Below are 20,824 nucleotides of genomic sequence, written 5' to 3' on the forward strand. Positions count from 1 at the left end.
AGCAAGCTCCCACAAACAAATAAATAAATGACCTGATCATCTGTTTTAGGTTAGTTGAGGGATAAATATTGGCCAGGACAACAGGAGAACTCCTTGCTCTTTTCTGAATATTGCCGTGGGACTTTTTAAGTCCACCTGAGAGGGCAGACGGGGTCTCAGCTTAACATCTCATCCGAAAGACGGTTCCTCCAACAGTGCAGCACTCCCTCAGTACTGCACTGGGAGTGTCAGACTGCATTTTGTGCTCAAGTCTTTGGAATGGGGCTTAAACCCACAGCCTTCTGACTCAGAGGCGAGTGTCCACAACTGGCACTTTTAAAGTAGCAAAATGCCCCATGGTCAGATGCTCTATAGCTGGGGATTGGTCCTGAGCAGGAGTATGAAGGAGTTAGGGGAAGTGAATGAGGGCATGGTCGAAAGAATAGTTATTAAGGAACCTTTTTACGGTGGAAGGAGATGTGGTAAGGTGGGAGGGTTTAGGGAAAGAGTTCTTGAGTATGTCCATCAGACTGATGAAGGCCCTGTCATCAGTGGTAGGAGCGGGGAAGGAGGGAGGGGGAATGAAGAGTAGACCAATGTTGGTAGAGCAGAGGGCACGAATGGAGACATAAGATTGGAAGAGATTGCAGTGCTAGGATGGAATAAGGCCATGGAGGAATTTGTAGGCAAGGATGAGGGTTTTGAAATTCAGATGAGGACCCAATGGAGGTCGGCGAGGACAGCGGGTGATAAGTGAGTGGGACAGGATGTGGCAGCAGTGTTTTGGATGAACTGGAATTCACGTAGGGTGGAGCTCAGGAGAACACTGAGGAGGACATTGGAGAAGTCAAGTCTACAGATTGTAAAGTCTGTAGGTATTATGGTGAATTAATACACAGACTACAAGAGTAACTTTAACAGGACTTTACTATTCGAAGGTCAGGGCGAATCTGCCCAATAAATCCTGACACAGCACTTATATACCGGTGTGGTCACCGTCGGTATTACAGTATACAGCAGCCAAGATAAAGTAGTGCCACACCTAAAATAGTTCTCTTAAAGGTGGACGGTTACATACAATAGTTCTCTTAAAGGTAGAACAGTTACATACACTACACAGATGATGAAGGCATGGATGATAGTTTCAGTAGCAGTGGGGGTGAGGGAGATGAGTGACACTTTGGGTATTTCCATGTAATCTGAAAGGACTGAGCTTGAAGGGCTGAATGGCCTCATCTCGATTTAACTTTTAATTTGTTCTCATGACCTATTTGATCTATTTCACTCTTAAGAAATAAACACATTTCCAGAGGTTTAGTTTTCTGAGTGTACACTCTCGATGTGGGACCTTACCTGTCAGAAGCACACATCTGGAAATTGTATGTGCACTCACCGTGATATTCCATCTATTAATTTAAATGGACTAAAAATCATGTGAGGCAAGAAAGAACTTATATTTATATAGCGCCTTTCACGACCTCAGGATGTCCCAAAGCACTTTACACCAACAACTTGTATTTATATACCACCTTTAACGTAGTAAAACATCCAAAGGCGCTTAAAAGAAGCGCTATAAAACAAAATTTGACACCGAGTTACAAATGACATCCTATGTTACTGTGACAAAGGTAAACTATCCCTCCTCATCCTTCTTGACTTGTCTGCAACCTTGGACATGGTTAACCACTCCATCCTCCTCCAACGCCTCTCCACCGTCGTCCAGCTGGGTGGGACTGAATTTGCCTGGATCCATTCTTATCTAATCGTAGCCAGAGAATCACCGGCTTCTCCTCCTGCTCCTGCTCCCGCATCATTACCTCTGGTGTCCCCCAACAATCTATCCTTGGATATGTAAGGTGTTTGGTTTCCTCGTCCTTACAAGGGCTCTTTGACTCTGGGTATTACAGGAACAAAATCATAGATGACACAAAGGTTTAGGTTCAACCCAAAACTGTTAGTTTATTAAAACCAACAAAACACAGACAAAACCTGTTGAGATTTGGCTGAAACTTACAATCACCCATCCGGCCGGTCGTTATCGTTGTGGATTGTAGGCCTGGATTGGAGATGACCTGTCCCCGTCCCTTTTATCTGACTGCAGCTGCCTACACAGCGCAAAACCCTTGTAGAGTCAACTGAATACTTACAATCACCCGTCCGGCTGGTCATGGCCGACGTCGATTGCAGGCTGGGGGCTGGAGATGACCGTCTTCCCTTCCTTCTTACACCTGGCTGTAGCCAGAGCTAGCTTCCAAGAGAGCTTCCAAGCGAAAAGCCGAGAGAGCTGAGGTGTGTTTCCTTCTTACAGCTCTTCCGTCACGCCTTTTTGAGTCTGGGCCTTCCCCCAACTCTTGTATTCCAATACACAACCATCCTCCTGTATGCCTCAGCGACATGGACCATGTACAGCAGGCACCTCAAAGCACTGCAGAGGTACCACCAACGCTGCCTCCGCAAGATCCTGCAAATTCATTGGCAGGATAGGCGCACCAACGTCAGTGTTCTCGCTCAGGCCAACATCCCCAGCATTGAAGCTTTGACCACGCTCGATCAGCTCCGATGGACGGGTCACATCGTCCGCATGCCCGATACGAGACTCCCAAAACAAGCGCTCTACTCGGAGCTCCGGCATGGCAAGAGAGCCCCAGGTGGGCAGAGGAAACGCTTCAAGGACACCCTCAAAGCCTCCTTGAAAAAGTGCAACATCCCCACCGACACCTGGGAATCCCTGGCCCAAGACCGCACAAATTGGAGAAGAAGCATCCGAGAAGGTGCCAAACATCTCGAGTCTCTTCGCCGGGAGCAAGCGGAAGCCAAGCGCAAGGAGCGCACGTCAACCCAAGCACCCCACCCACCCGCCCCTTCAACCACCGTCTGCCCCACCTGTGACAGAGACTGTAGGTCCCGCATTGGACTCATCAGTCACCTGAGAACTCATTTTTAATGTGGAAACAAGTCATCCTCGGTTCCGAGGGACTGCCTAAGAAGAAGAAGAGTAATCCAAACCACAGGACATGTACAGGGCTGGGGGATGGAAGACAATTCCTTATCTTGTCTCCCCCTCCCTGTGGTACATATTTGATGTGATTTAGTCTTACTGCTGATGTGTTTTGCCCAAGGTTAAAGTGTTTTTCAGGAAGTCCATTGTTCCAGTGAAGTTGGCATTGTTGTCTTATCCATTAAAGATCCATCGAAACCCATTAAAACACAAAGTCTCACTGTCCAAAGTTAAATCACCTAATCACCGTTAAATCACCTATCGAGATGCTCATTGTTTCAGTTAAACTCAGAGCAATGTCCAGATGTTAATTTTTCCCATCGAAACCAATCATGATTCAAGACCTCACAGTTCAATGTCAATGTCCTTTTAGCCAAAGCTTTCATTGTCCAGTATCAATGTGTTCTCCAAGAACTTCAAACTTTAACCGTTTCATGCCCATATGCTGGGGCCAAACTGTTCCATGAAACTTACAGCCCCCTCCTATTTCTCATCTACATGCTGCCCCTCGGCAACATCATCCGAAAACTCAGCGTCAGTTTCCACATGTAGGCTGATGACACCCAGCTCTACCTCAGCAACACCTCTCTCGCCCCCTGTACTGTCTCTAAATTGTCAGACTGCTTGTCCGACACCCAGTACTGGATGAGCAGAAATTTCCTCCAATGAAATATTGTGAAGACCAAAGCCATTGTCTTCGGTCCCTGCCACAAACTCCGTTCCCTAGCCACCAACTGTTCGCAACCTTGTCATTTTTGACCCCAAAATAAGCTTCCGACCACATATCCACGCCATCACTAAGACCGCCTATTTCCACCTCCGTAACATCGCCCGTCTCTGCCCCTGCCTCAGCTCATCTGCTGACCAAACCCTCATCTGTGCCTTTGTTACCTCTAAACTTGACTATTCCAACACACTCCTGGCTGGCCTCCCACCTTCTACCCTCCGTAAGCTTGAGGTCATCCAAAATGATGCTGTCCATGTCCTAACTCACACCAAGTCCCGTTCACCCATCACTCCTGGTTAAACAATGTCTCGATTTAAAATTCTCATCCTTGTTTTCAAATCCCTCCATGGCCTTGCCCCTCCCTGTCTCTGTAATTTTCTCCAGCCCCACAATACTCCGAGATATCTGCGCTCCTTTAATTCTGGCCTCTTGAGTATTCCTGATTTTAACCGCTCCACCATTGGTGGCCGTGCCTTCAGCTGCTAAGGTCCTAAGCTCTGGAATTCCCTCCCTAAACCTCTCTACCTTTCTTTCCTCCTTTAAGATGCCCCTTAAAACCTATCTCTTTGACCAAGCTTTTGGTCATTTGCCTTAATATCTCCTTATGTAGCTCAGTGTCAAATTTTGTTTTATAATGCTCCTGTGAAGTGCCTTGGGACGTTTTATTATGTTAAAGGTGCTATATAAATACAAGTTGTTCTTATCTAGACTTGACTATCCAACGCACTCCTGGCTGGCCTCCCACATTCCACCCTATGTAAACTTGAGGTCATCCAAATCTCGGCTGCCCGTGTCCTAACTCGCACCAAGTCCTGTTCGCCCATCACCCCTGTGCTCGCTGACTTACATTGGCTCCCGGTTAAGCAACGCCTCGATTTCAAAATTCTCATCCTTGTTTTCAAATCCCTCCAAGGCCTCACCCCTCTCTACCTCTGTAATCTCCTCCAGCCTCACAACCCCCCGAGAGATCTGTGCTTCTCTAATTCTGCCCTCTTGAGCATCCCTGATTATAATCGTTCAACCTTCTGTTGCCTCGGCCCTAAGCTCTGGATTTCCCTTCCTAAATCTGTCCGCCTCGCTACCTCTCTTTCCTCCTTTAAGACGCTTCTTAAAACCTACCTCTTTGACCAAGCTTTTGGTCACCTGTTCTAATTTATCCTTATGCGGCTCATTGTCAAATTTTTTGTCTTATAATACTCCTGTGCAGCGCCTTGGGGCGTTTTACTACGTTAAAGGCGCTATATAAATACAAGTTGTTGTTGTTGTTGTTCTTGAGCCACATAAAATTTGACAGCGCTTGATTACCGCTAATAAATTACTTTTGAAGTGTTATCCCTGTTGTAATGTAGGCGAGCACAATTTCTTGATGTGCACTCACAGCTGGTGAGGATCCACACCAAAGTGCATATTCATAAAATTTACCGTCATATGTTCTAAACAGGCTTGGAATCTTTGTGCTTTCATTGATCATATAAATGTCACTCTTCACATTTTCTCAACATTGACGACTCTTTTTTTAAAAGGTCCTTGTTATCTCATTGGAGGAGTTTATGCAACCCCTGAAACAGCCAAGAATGGCTTATATTGAATCTCTGGAAGGTTGACCAGTTGGAACAGTTTGTGTTTTAGGACATACTACATGTGCTGCTGTTTGAAAATGCTTTCCATAAATTTATTTCAATGAAATCTGAACATAAGAACATAAAAAATAGGAGCAGCAGTAGGCTATATGGCCCTTCGAGCCTGCTCTGCCATTCAATAAGATCATGGCTAATCTTCAACCTCAACTCCACCTTCCCGCCCTATCCCCATATCCCTTGATTCTCCTGGAGTCCAAAATCTATCAATCTCAGCCTTGAATATACTCAATGGCTGATCATCCACAGCCCTCTGGGGTAGAGAATTCTAAAGATTCACAGCACTCTGAGTGAAGAAATTTCACATCATCTCAGTACTAAATGGCCGACCCCTTATCCTGAGACTATGCCCCCGAGTTCTAGACTCTCCAGCCTCTCAGCAACTACCCTATCAAGCCCTTTCAGTCTTATATGTTTAATTAGATCACCTCTCATTCTACTAAACTCCAGAGTATTGGCCCATTCTACTCAATCTCTCCTCACAGGACAACCCTCTCATCCCACAAATTAATCTAGTGAACCTTTGTTGCACTGACTCTAAGGCAAGTATATCCTTCCTTAGGTACGAACCTAAATGTTTCTTACTAATCAATATTTCATTATATCCTAACTGACTTTGTGTATTGTCTGTATGCATGTTGCTACATTTTAATTCTGAAAATAACATTTTTTATTCATCAACAACCTCCACTTTTAAAAAGATTTATGCTTCATGCAAGTACGTATGTAACATTTTATTCAATCATAAGTACTCAAAGCACTGTATATAAATCTGTCTTCCACTCAGCTACTTTGAGTCTACTATGGTAGTTGCAATCTAGTTTTACTGAAATTTAGAATTTTCCATTCCTTTACATGAAACTGTTTACATATTTGGCACTAGTCAGTCCTTTTGTTCAGATCCAGTAACAGGGAAATATTTGGCATAATATTTGTGATTCAAGAAGAAGGCCCACCACCACCTTCTCAAGAACAATTAGGGATGGGCAATACATGCTGGCCTTTGCAGCGACGCCCACATCCCAAGACTGGACGAAGAGAAAAAAAATTGTAAACAAAACGGCAGCTGAACTACAACTCCCAGAAGGCGCCGGGCCGGGCTCAAACGTAAAGGACGGAAGCAGTGGCGAGCGGGACGTCACTTCCGGGAGGGTTGGGCCTGCAGCGGGAGCTTGGAGCTGGTGCAATGGGAGAGTGAAGCGGCCGAGCTCGGATCAGGCAGTAGGGTGAGTGGCAACCGGCGGAGGAGAGGAAAGGGCCTGCACAAGCCCAGCTTAGCCCGGGAGGTGGAGGCTCGGGGCCGACTGGTAATGCTGAGGGGAGTCAGGTTGCTGCAGTAAACAGCTCCTGTCTGGGCTGAGAATGGGGATTGAGCCCCTGCCCCAGGACCAGGGGGAGATTCACCCCCCCCCCCCCCCCCCCCAGCACCAGGAGCAGGGGGAGATTGACCCCCCCCCCCTGCACCAGGACTAGGGGGAGGGATTGACCCCACCGCCCCCCCGCACCAGGACCAGGGCGAGAGGGGGGATTGACCCCCCCCCCCCCCTGCACCAAGGGGAGAGGGGGGATTGACACCCCCCCCCCTCCCCCTGCACCAGGACCAGAGGGAGAGGGGGGGATTGACCCCCCCCCCCCCCCCCCCCCCCTGCACCAGGACCAGGGGCAGAGGGGGGATTGACCGCCCCCCCCCCCCCCCTGCACCAGGACCAGGGGGAGAGGGGGGATTGATCCCTTGCACTGGGACCAGGGGGAGAGGGGGGATTGATCCCTTGCACTGGGACCAGGGGAGAGGGGGATTGATCCCCTGCACCGGGACCAGGCGGAGGGGGGGATTGATCCCCTGCACCGGGACCAGGGGGAGAGGGGGGATTGATCCCCTGCACCGGGACCAGGGGGAGAGGGGGGATTGATCCCCGGGACCAGGGGAGAGGGGGGATTGATCCCCTGCACCGGGACCAGGGGGAGAGGGGGATTGATCCCCTGCACCGGACCAGGGGGAGAGGGGGATTGATCCCCTGCACCGGGACCAGGGGAGAGGGGGGATTGATCACCTGCAGCCGGACCAGGGGAGAGGGGGGATTGATCACCGGGACCAGGGGGAGAGGGGGGATTGATCCCCTGCACCAGGACCAGGGGGAGAGGGGGGATTGATCCCTGCACCGGGACCAGGGGGAGAGGGGGGATTGATCCCCTGCACCGGGACCCAGGGGGAGAGGGGGATTGATCCCCTGCACCGGGACCAGGGGGAGAGGGGGGATTGATCCCCTGCACCGGACCAGGGGGAGAGGGGGGATTGATCCCCTGCACCGGGACCAGGGGGAGAGGGGGGATTGATCACCTGCACCGGGACCAGGGGAGAGGGGGGATTGATCACCGGACCAGGGGAGAGGGGGGATTGATCCCCTGCACCAGGACCAGGGGGGAGAGGGGGGGATTGATCCCCTGCACCGGGACCAGGGGGAGAGGGGGGATTGATCCCCTGCACCGGGACCAGGGGGAGAGGGGGGATTGATCCCCTGCACCGGGACCAGGGGAGAGGGGGGATTGATCCCCTGCACCGGACCAGGGGGAGAGGGGGGATTGATCCCCTGCACCGGGACCAGGGGGAGAGGGGGGATTGATCCCCTGCACCGGGACCAGGGGAGAGGGGGGATTGATCCCCTGCACCGGGACCAGGGGGAGAGGGGGATTGATCCCCTGCACCGGGACCAGGGGAGAGGGGGGATTGATCCCCTGCACCGGGACCAGGGGGAGAGGGGGGATTGAGCCCCTGCACCGGGACCAGGGGGAGAGGGGGGATTGATCCCCTGCACCGGGACCAGGGGGAGAGGGGGGGATTTGATCCCCTGCACCGGGACCAGGGGGAGAGGGGGGATTGAGCCCTGCACCGGGACCAGGGGGAGAGGGGGGATTGATCCCCTGCACCGGGACCAGGGGGAGAGGGGGGATTGATCCCCTGCACCGGGACCAGGGGAGAGGGGGATTGATCCCCTGCACCGGGACCAGGGGGAGAGGGGGGATTGATCCCCTGCACCGGGACCAGGGGGAGAGGGGGGATTGAGCCCCTGCACCGAGACCAGGGGGAGAGGGGGGATTGAGCCCCTGCACCGGGACCAGGGGGAGAGGGGGGGGGATTGAGCCCCTGCACCGGACCAGGGGGAGAGGGGGGATGATCACCTGCACGGGCCAGGGGAGAGGGGATGATCACCAGACCAGGGGAGAGGGGGGATTGATCCCCTGCACCGGGACCAGGGGGGAGAGGGGGGATTGATCCCCTGCACCGGGACCAGGGGGAGAGGGGGGATTGATCCCTGCACCGGGACCAGGGGGAGAGGGGGGATTGATCCCTGCACCGGGACAGGGGAGAGGGGGGGGGGGATGGAGCCCCTGCACCGGGACCAAGGGGAGAGGCGGGGGGGGGGATGAGCCCCTGTACGGACCTAGGGGGGGATTGATCCCCTGCACCAGGACCAGGGGAGAGGGGGGATTGATCCCCTGCACCGAGACCAGGGGAGAGGGGGGATTGAGCCCCTGCACCGAGACCAGGGGGAGAGGGGGGATTGATCCCCTGCACCGGGACCAGGGGAGAGGGGGATTGATCCCCTGCACCGGGACCAGGGGGAGAGGGGGGATTGATCCCTGCACCGGGACCAGGGGGAGAGGGGGGATTGATCCCCTGCACCGGACCAGGGGGAGAGGGGGGATTGATCCCCTGCACCGGGACCAGGGGGGGAGGGGGATTGATCCCCTGCAGCGAGACCAGGGGGAGAGGGGGGATTGAGCCCCTGCACCGGGACCAGGGGGAGAGGGGGGGGAATTGAGCCCCTGCACCGGGACCAGGGGGAGAGGGGGGGGGGAATTGAGCCCCTGCACCGGGACCAGGGGGAGAGGGGGGGGGAATTGAGCCCTGCACCGGGACCAGGGGGAGAGGGGGGGGGGAATTGAGCCCTGAACCGGGACCAAGGGGGATTGATCCCCTGCACCAGGACCAGGGGGAGAGGGGGGATTGATCCCCTGCACCAAGACCAGGGGGAGAGGGGGGATTGAGCCCCTGCACCGAGACCAGGGGGAGAGGGGGGATTGAGCCCCTGCACCGGGACCAGGGGGAGAGGGGGGGGGGATTGAGCCCCTGCACCGGGACCAAGGGGGGGGGGCGGGTGGGGGGATTGATCCCCTGCACCAGGACCAGGGGGAGGGTGGGTGGGGGGATTGAGCCCCTGCACCAGGACCAGGGGGAGAGGGTGTGGATTGAGCCCCTGCACCAGGACCAGGGGGGAGAGTGCCGGGGGGGGGGGGGCGGTGGCATTGAACCCCTGCCCCGGGACCAGGGGAGAGGGGTGGATTGGGCCCCTGCACCGGGACCAGGGGGAGAGGAAGGCATTGAGCCCCTGCACCGGGACCAGAGGGAGAGGGGGTGATTGAACCCCTGCCCCGGGACCAGGGGGAGAGGGGTGGATTGGGCCCCTGTACCGGGACCAGGGGGAGAGGGGGGGGATTGAGCCCCTGCCCCGGGACCAGGGGGAGAGGGGTGGATTGGGCCCCTGTACCGGGACCAGGGGGAGAGGGGGGGGATTGAGCCCCTGCACCGGGACCAGGGGGAGAGGGCGGGGGGGGGATTGAGCCCCTGCACCGGGACCAGCGGGAGAGGGGGATTGATCCTCTGCACCAGGGGAAGAGGGGGGGATTGAGCCCCCCTGCACCAGGACCAGGAGGAGAGGGGGGGATTGAGCCCCCCCCCTGCACCAGGACCAGGGATGAGGGGGGGTGCGATTGAGCCCCTCCTCCAGGACCAGGGGGAGAGGGGGGATTGATCCCCTGCACCGGGACCAGGGGGAGAGGGGGGATTGATCCCCTGCACCGGGACCAGGGGGAGAGGGGGGATTGATCCCCTGCACCGGGACCAGGGGGAGAGGGGGGATTGATCCCCTGCACCGGACCAGGGGGAGAGGGGGGATTGATCCCCTGCACCAGGACCAGGGGAGAGGGGGGATTGATCCCCTGCACCAGGACCAGGGGGAGAGGGGGGATTGAGCCCCTGCACCGAGACCAGGGGGAGAGGGGGGATTGAGCCCCTGCACCGGGACCAGGGGGAGAGGGGGGGGGGATTGAGCCCCTGCACCGGGACCAGGGGGAGAGGGGGGATTGATCACCTGCACCGGGACCAGGGGGAGAGGGGGGATTGATCACCAGGACCAGGGGGAGAGGGGGGATTGATCCCCTGCACCGGGACCAGGGGGAGAGGGGGGATTGAGCCCCTGCACCGAGACCAGGGGGAGAGGGGGGATTGAGCCCCTGCACCGGGACCAGGGGGAGAGGGGGGGGGATTGAGCCCCTGCACCGGGACCAGGGGGAGAGGGGGGATTGATCACCTGCACCGGGACCAGGGGGAGAGGGGGGATTGATCACCAGGACCAGGGGGAGAGGGGGGATTGATCCCCTGCACCGGGACCAGGGGGAGAGGGGGGATTGATCCCCTGCACCGGGACCAGGGGGAGAGGGGGGATTGATCCCCTGCACCGGGACCAGGGGGAGAGGGGGGATTGATCCCCTGCACCGGGATCAGGGGGAGAGGGGGGGGGGGGATGGAGCCCCTGCACCGGGACCAAGGGGGAGAGGCGGGGGGGGGGGATTGAGCCCCTGTACCGGGACCAAGGGGGGGATTGATCCCCTGCACCAGGACCAGGGGGAGAGGGGGGATTGATCCCCTGCACCGGGACCAGGGGGAGAGGGGGGATTGATCCCCTGCACCGGGACCAGGGGGAGAGGGGGGATTGATCCCCTGCACCGGGACCAGGGGGAGAGGGGGGATTGATCCCCTGCAGCGAGACCAGGGGGAGAGGGGGGATTGAGCCCCTGCACCGGGACCAGGGGGAGAGGGGGGGGGAATTGAGCCCCTGCACCGGGACCAGGGGGAGAGGGGGGGGCTGGAATTGAGCCCCTGCACCGGGACCAGGGGGAGAGGGGGGGGGGAATTGAGCCCCTGCACCGGGACCAGGGGGAGAGGGGGGGGGGGAATTGAGCCCCTGCACCGGGACCAAGGGGGGGTGGGCGGGGGGATTGATCCCCTGCACCAGGACCAGGGGGAGAGGGGGGATTGATCCCCTGCACCGAGACCAGGGGGAGAGGGGGGATTGAGCCCCTGCACCGGGACCAGGGGGAGAGGGGGGGGGGGAATTGAGCCCCTGCACCGGGACCAGGGGGAGAGGGTGGGGGGATTGAGCCCCTGCACCGGGACCAAGGGGGGGGGGGGTGGGTGGGGGGATTGATCCCCTGCACCAGGACCAGGGGGAGGGTGGGTGGGGGGATTGAGCCCCTGCACCAGGACCAGGGGGAGAGGGTGTGGATTGAGCCCCTGCACCAGGACCAGGGGGGAGAGTGCCGGGGGGGGGCGGTGGCATTGAACCCCTGCCCCGGGACCAGGGGGAGAGGGGTGGATTGGGCCCCTGCACCGGGACCAGGGGGAGAGGAAGACATTGAGCCCCTGCACCGGGACCAGAGGGAGAGGGGGTGATTGAACCCCTGCCCCGGGACCAGGGGGAGAGGGGTGGATTGGGCCCCTGCACCGGGACCAGGGGGAGAGGGGGGGGGATTGAGCCCCTGCACCGGGACCAGGGGGAGAGGGCGGGGGGGGGGATTGAGCCCCTGCACCGGGACCAGCGGGAGAGGGGGATTGATCCTCTGCACCAGGGGGAGAGGGGGGGATTGAGCCCCCCTGCACCAGGACCAGGGGGAGAGGGGGGGATTGAGCCCCCCTGCACCAGGACCAGGGGGAGAGGGGTGGATTGAGCCCCCCTGCACCAGGACCAGGGGGAGAGGGGGGGATTGAGCCCCCCTGCACCAGGACCAGGGATGAGGGGGGGGGGGCGATTCAGCCCCTCCTCCAGGACCAGGGGGAGAGGGGGGATTGAGCCCCTGGACCAGGGGGAGAGGGGGATTGACCCTCCTCCACCGGCACCAGGGGGAGAGGGGGGGATTGAGCCCCTGCACCGTGACCAGGGGGAGAGGGGGGGAATTGAGCCCCTGCACCGGGACCAGCGGGAGAGGGGGATTGATCCTCTGCACCAGGGGAAGAGGGGGGGATTGAGCCCCCCTGCACCAGGACCAGGAGGAGAGGGGGGGATTGAGCCCCCCCCCTGCACCAGGACCAGGGATGAGGGGGGTGCGATTGAGCCCCTCCTCCAGGACCAGGGGGAGAGGGGGGATTGACTCTCCTCCTCCCGGACCAGGGGGAGATGGGGGGTGTGATTGACCCCCTCCTCCAGGACCAGGGGGAGAGCGGGGGGGCTGATTGACCCCCTCCTCCAGGCCTGGGGGGAGAGGGGGGGGATGATTGACCCCCTCCTCCAGGCCTGGGGGCATCTCCTTGTGACAGGGCCTGTTACAACCACCCCCTCCCCAGGGTAGGCCACTCTAAAGAGGGGCAAAGCCACAGGAACACAGCCGCAGAGACCTTGTCTCAGTGCGGATTAATCTGTAAGGTGTCCCCGTGGATCTGGTAGGTGGCCCTGCGCCTCAATACCAGCCTGGATGCTGGATATCGCCCTCCCTCCTCCGCTTCAAGGCAGTCCTTGGAGCCAAAGAGCTTTCCTTCACAGCTGCAATTTGATGTGACAATGGCTTTGTGCTGTGTTAACAGACTTGTTTGCTAATAATCATGCCCCTCTGCTCACCCCACCCCCCCTGCCACCAACCAACCAACCCTGCCTCCCATAGTCACTACCCCTTTCAGTAGGTTGCCAGTTAGTGTCACTTGACAAGTATGACAACAGGCTAATTTATTATTTAGATCCTAATGCAAACTTGTATCCAGTGCTATAATGTGAGCAGTTTGGTGTTTCTTGGATGTCCCAGAAATCAAGATTGGTTTGTTATTGAAAAATGTGATCGATTTAGACTTTGACTCCAAAGTAATATAGCTGATTTTTTTTTGAAGCTGCTCACACCATTGCATTCAGTGCATTTTGACTTTGGTGCAGTTATTCCCTGCCCTCCAGTGTCCTTTCATGTTAGTGCAATAGTTTTTTTTTTGCATGAACAGACTGCTGCCGTTACCGTGTATGCTTTCTAGTTATTATCTCCTAATCTTTTCCCCCTTTTGCCTTGGCATCTGGTTTCTCTTGCATCTCTGAAGTGCCTTGGGCCATTTTGCTACATTAAAGGTGTTGTGTCGATGCAAGTAGTTGTCCCTTGTGTGTGCTTGTTTTATTTTAAAGCCTGCTCTTGCACTCCATGAGGACATTTGGTGACCGTTGATCTTGCTGGTCTTCTGGTCCAGTTGCCATAATGCGTATGCTGAGTTTGTTGTTGCAATGAGGTTCTCTTGAGTGGATTTTAGAAATAGCAATGCTTAACAGACCATTGAGAAAAGGAGGTTCTGAGCCAGTTGTTCAAACTAGTGACCCACTGTTTGGTCTTTCACACAGCTCCAGTTTTCAATGGTGATAATTGTGGTGTTTTGATCAAATTGAGTATTGAAAGCAGGCACACTTGCATAGGCCGGGAGTTTTTGCTCGGAGCGCAATCCACAAATGGTGCCTGATGCTGGCAGTTTTGCCAAGGTGAAATTGCGCCCAAGTTTCTCTGCAAACTCGTGTGCAAAAGCCCGAATGTAAAATCTACCATGATTCAACGCAAGAAGTGGAGTGGGCTAGCCGGAAATGAGCAGCCATTCTTCAACTCTTTCAAACGAACTGATTTCTTCAGCAGGTGGCTTCAGTTGGTTGCTGGTCACTGCTGGCTTCAATTAACTAATTGGTATTTCTGCAGGCGAGCAGGGCAGGCGATGAACCTCTTTTTGCCCCCTCACCCCCATTAGCGCAATCAGCAGGGTCTACTTCGGCAAAGGGCCTGTTGATCTCGCGTAACAAGTATTAAGTAGTTATGGGCACAACTTTGCACCTAAAATTCCGTGATCTTTTGCGCTATTTGATTTGACTGTGCCAAGGTTGCGCTGTTATCTGGGCGGACGCTCCAGGCTGCAGTGTTGCCACTAGAATTTTACTAAAGTGTAATGTGAAAGGTTAATAACATTTATGTTTGGACTGGAAATTACATCCAGTGTCCAATTGGTTGAAGAGAGCTATAAGGAAAATGGGCTGTATTGGTGGATGCAGGTCTGTCACTGGTAGTGGTGGGAGAGATCTGAGGCGATGAGTTGAAAGTGTATATCACACTTAAATATTGTACTAAGTGTGATTTCTGCCCCCATGAGCATGTTGGCATCATTTTTGCTAATTAAATCTGGTGCCAACACTCAATTTGATTTACTTTCTGTGAGCAGATTTGCTGAAGGAACCCAGAAGCTGGCAGAACAATTGACACATTACTGGAGATAAATGTTGCTGTTTTTTTGCATGTGGAAGTAGTACTGTAACAGCTAAAGACCTTGCGTTTTACAGTCGGAATCGCTGCTTCCTAAGCGAGTCTGACCAAGGTCGTTGTGGAGGCTGTGGCTGAAGTCTCTCAAATTCAAGAGATTACGCGGGAGCCAGTGAGTGCTGGATCTTTCTGAGGCACCTCGCCAAACCTGGGGTTGTTTGTCTCCAAGGTGTGTTGTGTTGACAGAGATATAGTGAACCTGTTTACAGAATCCTCTGCTTTGGGTGTTGCAGCTCTTGAATAGACAGCATGTCGTGGATGAAATGGAATTTCTGAGTGGCGCAATGCATAGCTATTCCTGGGTGAAGCTGATTAGATAATTCAGTGACAGTTCCAAGTGAGCTGTAGTCAGTGATGAAGAGGAGGAGGCCATTCAGCCCCTCGTGCCTGCTCCCCCATTCAGTTAGATCCTGGCCACTCTGCAGCTCTACTCCATTTCCCTGCCTTTGCTCCATATCTCTTGATGCCCTTACCTACCACAAATTTATCGATCGCAAGTCTTGAAAGTTTCAATTGTCCCAGTATCCACAGCCTTTTGGGGGGAGAATTCCAGATTTCTACTGCCATTTATGTGAAGTACGTTCTGATTTCGCTCCAATGGCTTACCCCTAATTTTAAGGTTGTGTCCCCTTGTTCTTGATTCCCTTCACCAGAGGAAATAGATTCTCTATCTACCCTATTATTTTTTAAGGTGCTGACCGTAACACAGTCCATGTATGTATTATTGGACTGTGAAAAGTACTCCACAAATACAATTATTAATTCACTCTCTCGGAATGAGCTGCTGGAGATGAAGGGAGAAGAAAAAAGTTGTATGAGCACTTGGGCTACTTAAGTTTAATCTTATCTCATTTGGATTTGTTTGGGGCAAGCTGCTCGTGTTTGTTGTTTGGGTGAATTATGCCTTCCCGAGTTCAAGTGCTGCTAATATAGTCGACAGTCCACTACCTCCGATTGCAGAAGGATTGTGTTGTGAGCAATCTGCAATAACGCAGCTAGGCCAACTTGGAAGACAGCAACTCTAAAATGACCTGGGAAAGTAGGATTGTAGCTCTGATTTCTAATAAAAACATTGGCAATACCATTATTGAGGCAACTGGCTAGTATCTTGAGGGTTAAATGAAGTTGCTTCAGTTTCCTAAAAAAAAGTTAACCAAAAACCTCGTACATCTAGAAAATTTGTAATCTTTTGGTGAGTCCATATAAATTTTTTACGAGAGGAACCTTAAGGTCAAACATGCCTGACTTTGAATTGGTTTCTGGTGCTTTTTTTTTTGTCCTACTATGTAGTAAACATGTGGAGTGTTTGCATAGGCTTCATTTTTATGCCAAAACGGCAGACTTGAAATCTGCAAAAATAAAACCCATGGGAAAATAACCCGATTTACTGAGTTTGCAAGGGTTGTCACAATATTAATGTTAAAGTAATAGTGGAAAAAGAGTGGCGAGAATGTGGAACTTGCTACTACAAGGAGTAGTAGAGACACGTAGCATCGATGCATTTGAGGTGATGCTAGATAAGCACACGAGAGAACGGAATGGATGGATATGGAGGCTCGTGCGGAGCACAAACACCAGCATAAACCAGTTGGGCCGAATGGCCTGTTTCTGTGCTGTACACTTGATGTAATTACAGATTTGGAGGTTCGAGAGAGTCCTTTTTTAAGTTACATAATACTTGGGACTCTGCGTGGGATGGGATACGGGCAGCAAAGTTTTTGGATGAGCGAAAGTTTAAGGAGGGCGGAGGATGGGAAGCCATTGGATTGGTTGAGGCTGCAGGAGAGTTTGAGCGGCAGATGGGCTGAGGCAGGGGTAATGTTACGGAGGTGGAAGTAAGTGGTGTTTGTATGGAAGGGATATGGGTTTATAACCTCCGCTTGGTGTCCAATAGGATGCCATGGTTTCCAAACAGACTGGTTCAACCTGAGATGCGGCTGTGGAAGGAGATGGAGCGAGTGGCAAGAATATGGAGCTTGTGGTGGGGGCCCAAAGTCGACGGCTTTGATCGTGCCGGTGTTCAGCTGGAGGAAATTCTGCACATCCAACACTCCTGTTTAATTTCATTCTCCTCCACTTTGCTCCCCTCCTCCCTCATGCTGAGGTATGGATGTCGAAGCATTGCCCGATGTTCAGTACCCCAGCCAAGTTCATCTGTGAGTGTATAAAGTGAATGCTAACGGGCAGTTTGACCATTGGGTATCACGGCCCAGGCCAGATCCTATTTTCATCCAAACTCCATATCCACACACAGTCGAACTAAGATCCAAATCAGCCGTGATCTAATTGAATGGTGGAACAAGCTCGAAGGGCTGACCGGCCTCCCCCTGTTCCTATGACTCTGACTGGCCAGCAACCAGGTTTGAAACTTTGGCTGAATTGCGCTTCCCAGCCCGAATGAGGCCAATTTTAGCACTGCTAGTGCTACTCTGCCTAAGGTCAGCAGACTCAGCGCAGACTGGGGATTGAACATGGGGACCTGCCTTGTGTGTCTATGGCTCTGTTCTACACCGTGCAATCAGGGGAGCTATTTTACTTTTTACTGGATTGAGCTGAAGGATAACGGTCGCAAGTTCTTTGCGAGTGCTTCTGGATAGTCTGAACTGAAGGCTGCAAGACCTTGCTTGGTGAAGGTGCTAACGCTGGTGATGGATGAACATGTTCGATCGCTGGTCAGAAGTAATGTAGTAAAATGTCCCAAGGCACTTCACAGGAGTATTATAAGACAAGAAATTTGACACCGAGCCACATGAGGATAAATTAGGGCAAATGACCAAAAGCTTGGTCAAAGAGGTAGGGTTTAAGGAGCGTCTTAAAGGAGGAAAGAGAGGTTTAAGCAGGAAATTCCAGAGCTTAGGGCCTGGGCAACAGAAGGCCATCAGTGGTTGAGTGATTGATTATAATCAGGGATGCTTAAGAGAGCAGAATTAGAGGAGTAGTATTAACGGACACTACTTGTTTCAGTTTAGGGAAGACGGACCTCCGTGACCATGTCCAAGCCTCCGAGCAAAGATTCGTCCTTCCGCGAGCGAGTTAAAAGCCTTCTGGGCATCGGCCCCCGCACCAACACCAAGCAAGCAGAATCCAAGCCAACAGAGTTCATAATCACGGTTGAAATACTAAAGGTATTGTATTCAAATTTTAACCGGAGATGCACCCTGTTTTCGTTTGCAAAGCCGTTTTGTCTGCTCTGTGTGCAGTGCCATCATCGAAAGTACACTTTTTTGGTTTTGTGTTTGCCTCAGGATCTGAATGTTGAGTGTGGGCTTTACAACAGAATAAAAGCCATCGGGCATGTTTGCGAACTAGCCAGGACCAGGAAGTTTGAAGAGGTAAGAAGCACTTGCTCGGTAGCCCTGACTCGTGATGTGTTCAAACACCTGTAGCGATCGCAGTCTTTAACAATCCCACGTTTAGACACCCGCAGAAGCAAACCCCGCAGTTAAATTTCATTCTTTATTTGATCAAACAGTTGTTGCTGAAATAACTGTGTCCCTTCCAGAGCAGGAGATGAGGCAAAACATTTTTACATACGCAGCGATTTGTGATCTGGAATCCACTGCCTTAAAAGGTGGTGGAACCAAATTCATTAGTAGCGTTCAGAAGGGAATTGAATGTATACTTGAAAAGGAAAAAATTGTAGGGCTATGTAGAAAGAGCAAGGGGAGTGGGACTACCGGAAACTCTTGTTTAAACGGCACCTAAATATCCAGAATTCTCTTAACCGGCAAAATTCATACTCCGAAAACACCTCAATAACCGGAAATGTTGCCGAGTCCGAGTCTCCCGCGGTGGCTGAGTTAGTCAGTGTGGGTAGTTCTCCAAACTGCCACTACTCGGCTTCTTGGCACTGTCAGAAGTCCAAACACCTCAATAACAGGAGTCTGATTCTTTGTTGGTTTAAAAATAGCCTCGGTAGATAACCCTCTCCATCATCCAGAATTTTTAATCAACCGGCACCATCCCGGTCCCGTCGGTGCCGGATACCAGAGAGTTTCCTGTAATTAGATAGCTCTTTCAAAGAGCTGGCATGATGGGCCGAATGACCAATTTCTGTGCTGTATCATTCCTTGATTCTCATTATGTCCCTTTTTTTTCTTGTGTTGACACTAGTGTTCAGTTTTCTCTCATTCAAAGATTTCTACTGCTTGTTTCCTTGCAGCACTGGAATGATAGTTTCTATTCTGTTTAACGTGTGAATAGCCTCCTTTTGTTCTTTGTGTGATTATAGCATGCAGTGGAGGCTGTGTGGCAGGCTGTGGATGACCTGATGTCTGATGATCAGCCCTCGGAGGCCAGGCATGCAGTACTGCAGTTGATGAAGGCAATTATTCAGGGACAGGTGAGCAATTATTCTTGTGTGGGTCCAGTCTAGATCGGAGTCTGTCTTGGAATAACTGATTTCCCTGTTTTTTTAATTTCTCGTTGTTATTACAATATCAGTCCTATGAATTGAGTTTATTCCCTTTGTTGAAAATATCAATATTACTGAATTAACTACTGCTAGCATTCAGCATCTGATAACTGTAATATCGCCCGACCCTGCCCCAGCCTCAGCTCATCTGCTGCTGAAACCCTCATCCATGCCTTTTGTTACCTCTAGACTTGACTATTCCAATGCTCTCCTGGCGGTCCTCCCATCTTCCAGCCAACATAACCTTGAGCTCATCCAAAACTCTGCTGCCCATGTCCTAACTCTCACCAAGTCCAGTTCAGCCATCACCCCTGTGCTCGCTGACCTACATTGGCTCCCGGTCCAGCAACACCTCAGTTTAAAAAATTCTCAACCTAGTTTTCAGATCTCTCTCTGGCCTCACCCCTCCCTATCTCTGAAACCTCCGACAACCCTCAGATCTCTGCGCTCCTCCAATTCTGACCTTGCGCATCCCCGATTTTTAATCGCTCCGCCATTGGCAGCCGTGCCTTCAACTGCCTAGATCCAAAGCTTTGGAATTCCCTCGCTCAACCTCTTCGCCTCTCTACCTCTCTCCTCCTTTAAGACTCTTCTTAAAACATACCTCTGACCAAGGGGGGGGGGGGGGGCCCAGAAGGGAAATGGTCCAACCATGACTAATGAGAAATGAAAGATCGTATTAGATTAAAGGAAGAGGCTTATAATGTTGCCAAAACGAGTAGTAAACCTGAGGATTGGTAGGATTTTGGAATTCAGCAAAGGAGGACCAGGAAATTGATAAAGGGGAAATAGAATGAGAGTAAACTAGCGAGAGACATAAAAACAGACTCAAAGCTTCAATAGGTATGTAAAAAGGAAAAGATTTAGCGTGGGTCTATTACAGGCTGATGCAGGAGAAATTCTAATGGGGAATAAGGAAATGGCAAAGAAATTAAACAAATATTTTGTCTGTCTTCGGAAGAAGATGCAAAAAACCTCCTGGAAATGGAGAATCAAGGATCCAGCAAGAAATGAGGAAGTGAATGAAATTAGTATTAGTGAAGTTCTGCAGAAATTAATGGGACTGAAAGCCGATAAATCCCCTGGACCTGATGGCCTACATTCTAGGGTTTTAAAAGAGGTTGCAATAGAGATAATGGATGCATTGGTTGTCATCTTCTAAAATTCCATAGACTTTGGAAGGCAGCAGATGTAAGCCCGCTATTTAAGAAAGGAGGGAGAGAAAACCGGGCACTACAGATCAGTTAGCCTGATATCAGTAGTAGGGAAAATGCTCGAATCTATTATTAAGGACGTGGTAACAGGACACTTTAAAAAATAAGATTAGGCTGAGTCAACATGGGTTATGGAAGGGAAATCATGTTTAACAAAACATTGTTCTTTGCGGTTGTAACTAGCAGAATAGATAAGGGGGCACCAGTGGATGTGGTGTATTTGGATTTTCAGAAGGCATTAAAGTGCCGCACAAGAGGTTAATCAAAATTAGGGCTCATGGGATTGGGGGTAATATACTAGCATGGATTGGTTAACAGACAGAAAACAGAGAGTAGGAATAAATGGGTCATTTTCGGGTTGGCAGGCTGTAACTAGTGGGGTGCTGCAAGGATCAGTGCTTGGGCCTCAGCTATTCACAATCTATATCAATGATTTGGATGAGGGGACCAAATGTAATATATCCAAGTTTGCTGATG

General features: G+C 52.6%; 1 protein-coding gene across 6 annotated transcripts in view; it reads left to right on the top strand.

Annotated features, from left to right (window-relative positions):
* Nucleotides 1-6,459: 6,459 nt before the first annotated feature.
* tsc2 (TSC complex subunit 2) overlaps nucleotides 6,460-20,824 on the top strand; it is an 85,213-nt gene continuing 70,848 nt past the window's right edge. For all 6 annotated transcript variants that reach the window (XM_086000502.1, XM_086000506.1, XM_086000503.1 and 3 more), the window contains exons 1-4: nucleotides 6,460-6,567; nucleotides 17,684-17,844; nucleotides 17,965-18,051; nucleotides 18,951-19,061. In XM_086000502.1, coding sequence (XP_085856628.1) covers nucleotides 17,710-17,844; nucleotides 17,965-18,051; nucleotides 18,951-19,061 — 333 coding nt within the window. In that variant the 5' untranslated portion in view covers nucleotides 6,460-6,567; nucleotides 17,684-17,709. The remainder of the gene's footprint in view (nucleotides 6,568-17,683; nucleotides 17,845-17,964; nucleotides 18,052-18,950; nucleotides 19,062-20,824) is intronic.

The sequence above is a fragment of the Somniosus microcephalus genome, chromosome 11 (genome assembly GCF_052327205.1).
Source record: "Somniosus microcephalus isolate GS21.2 chromosome 11, FLI_Smic_1.0, whole genome shotgun sequence".
Classification (NCBI taxonomy): domain Eukaryota; kingdom Metazoa; phylum Chordata; class Chondrichthyes; order Squaliformes; family Somniosidae; genus Somniosus; species Somniosus microcephalus.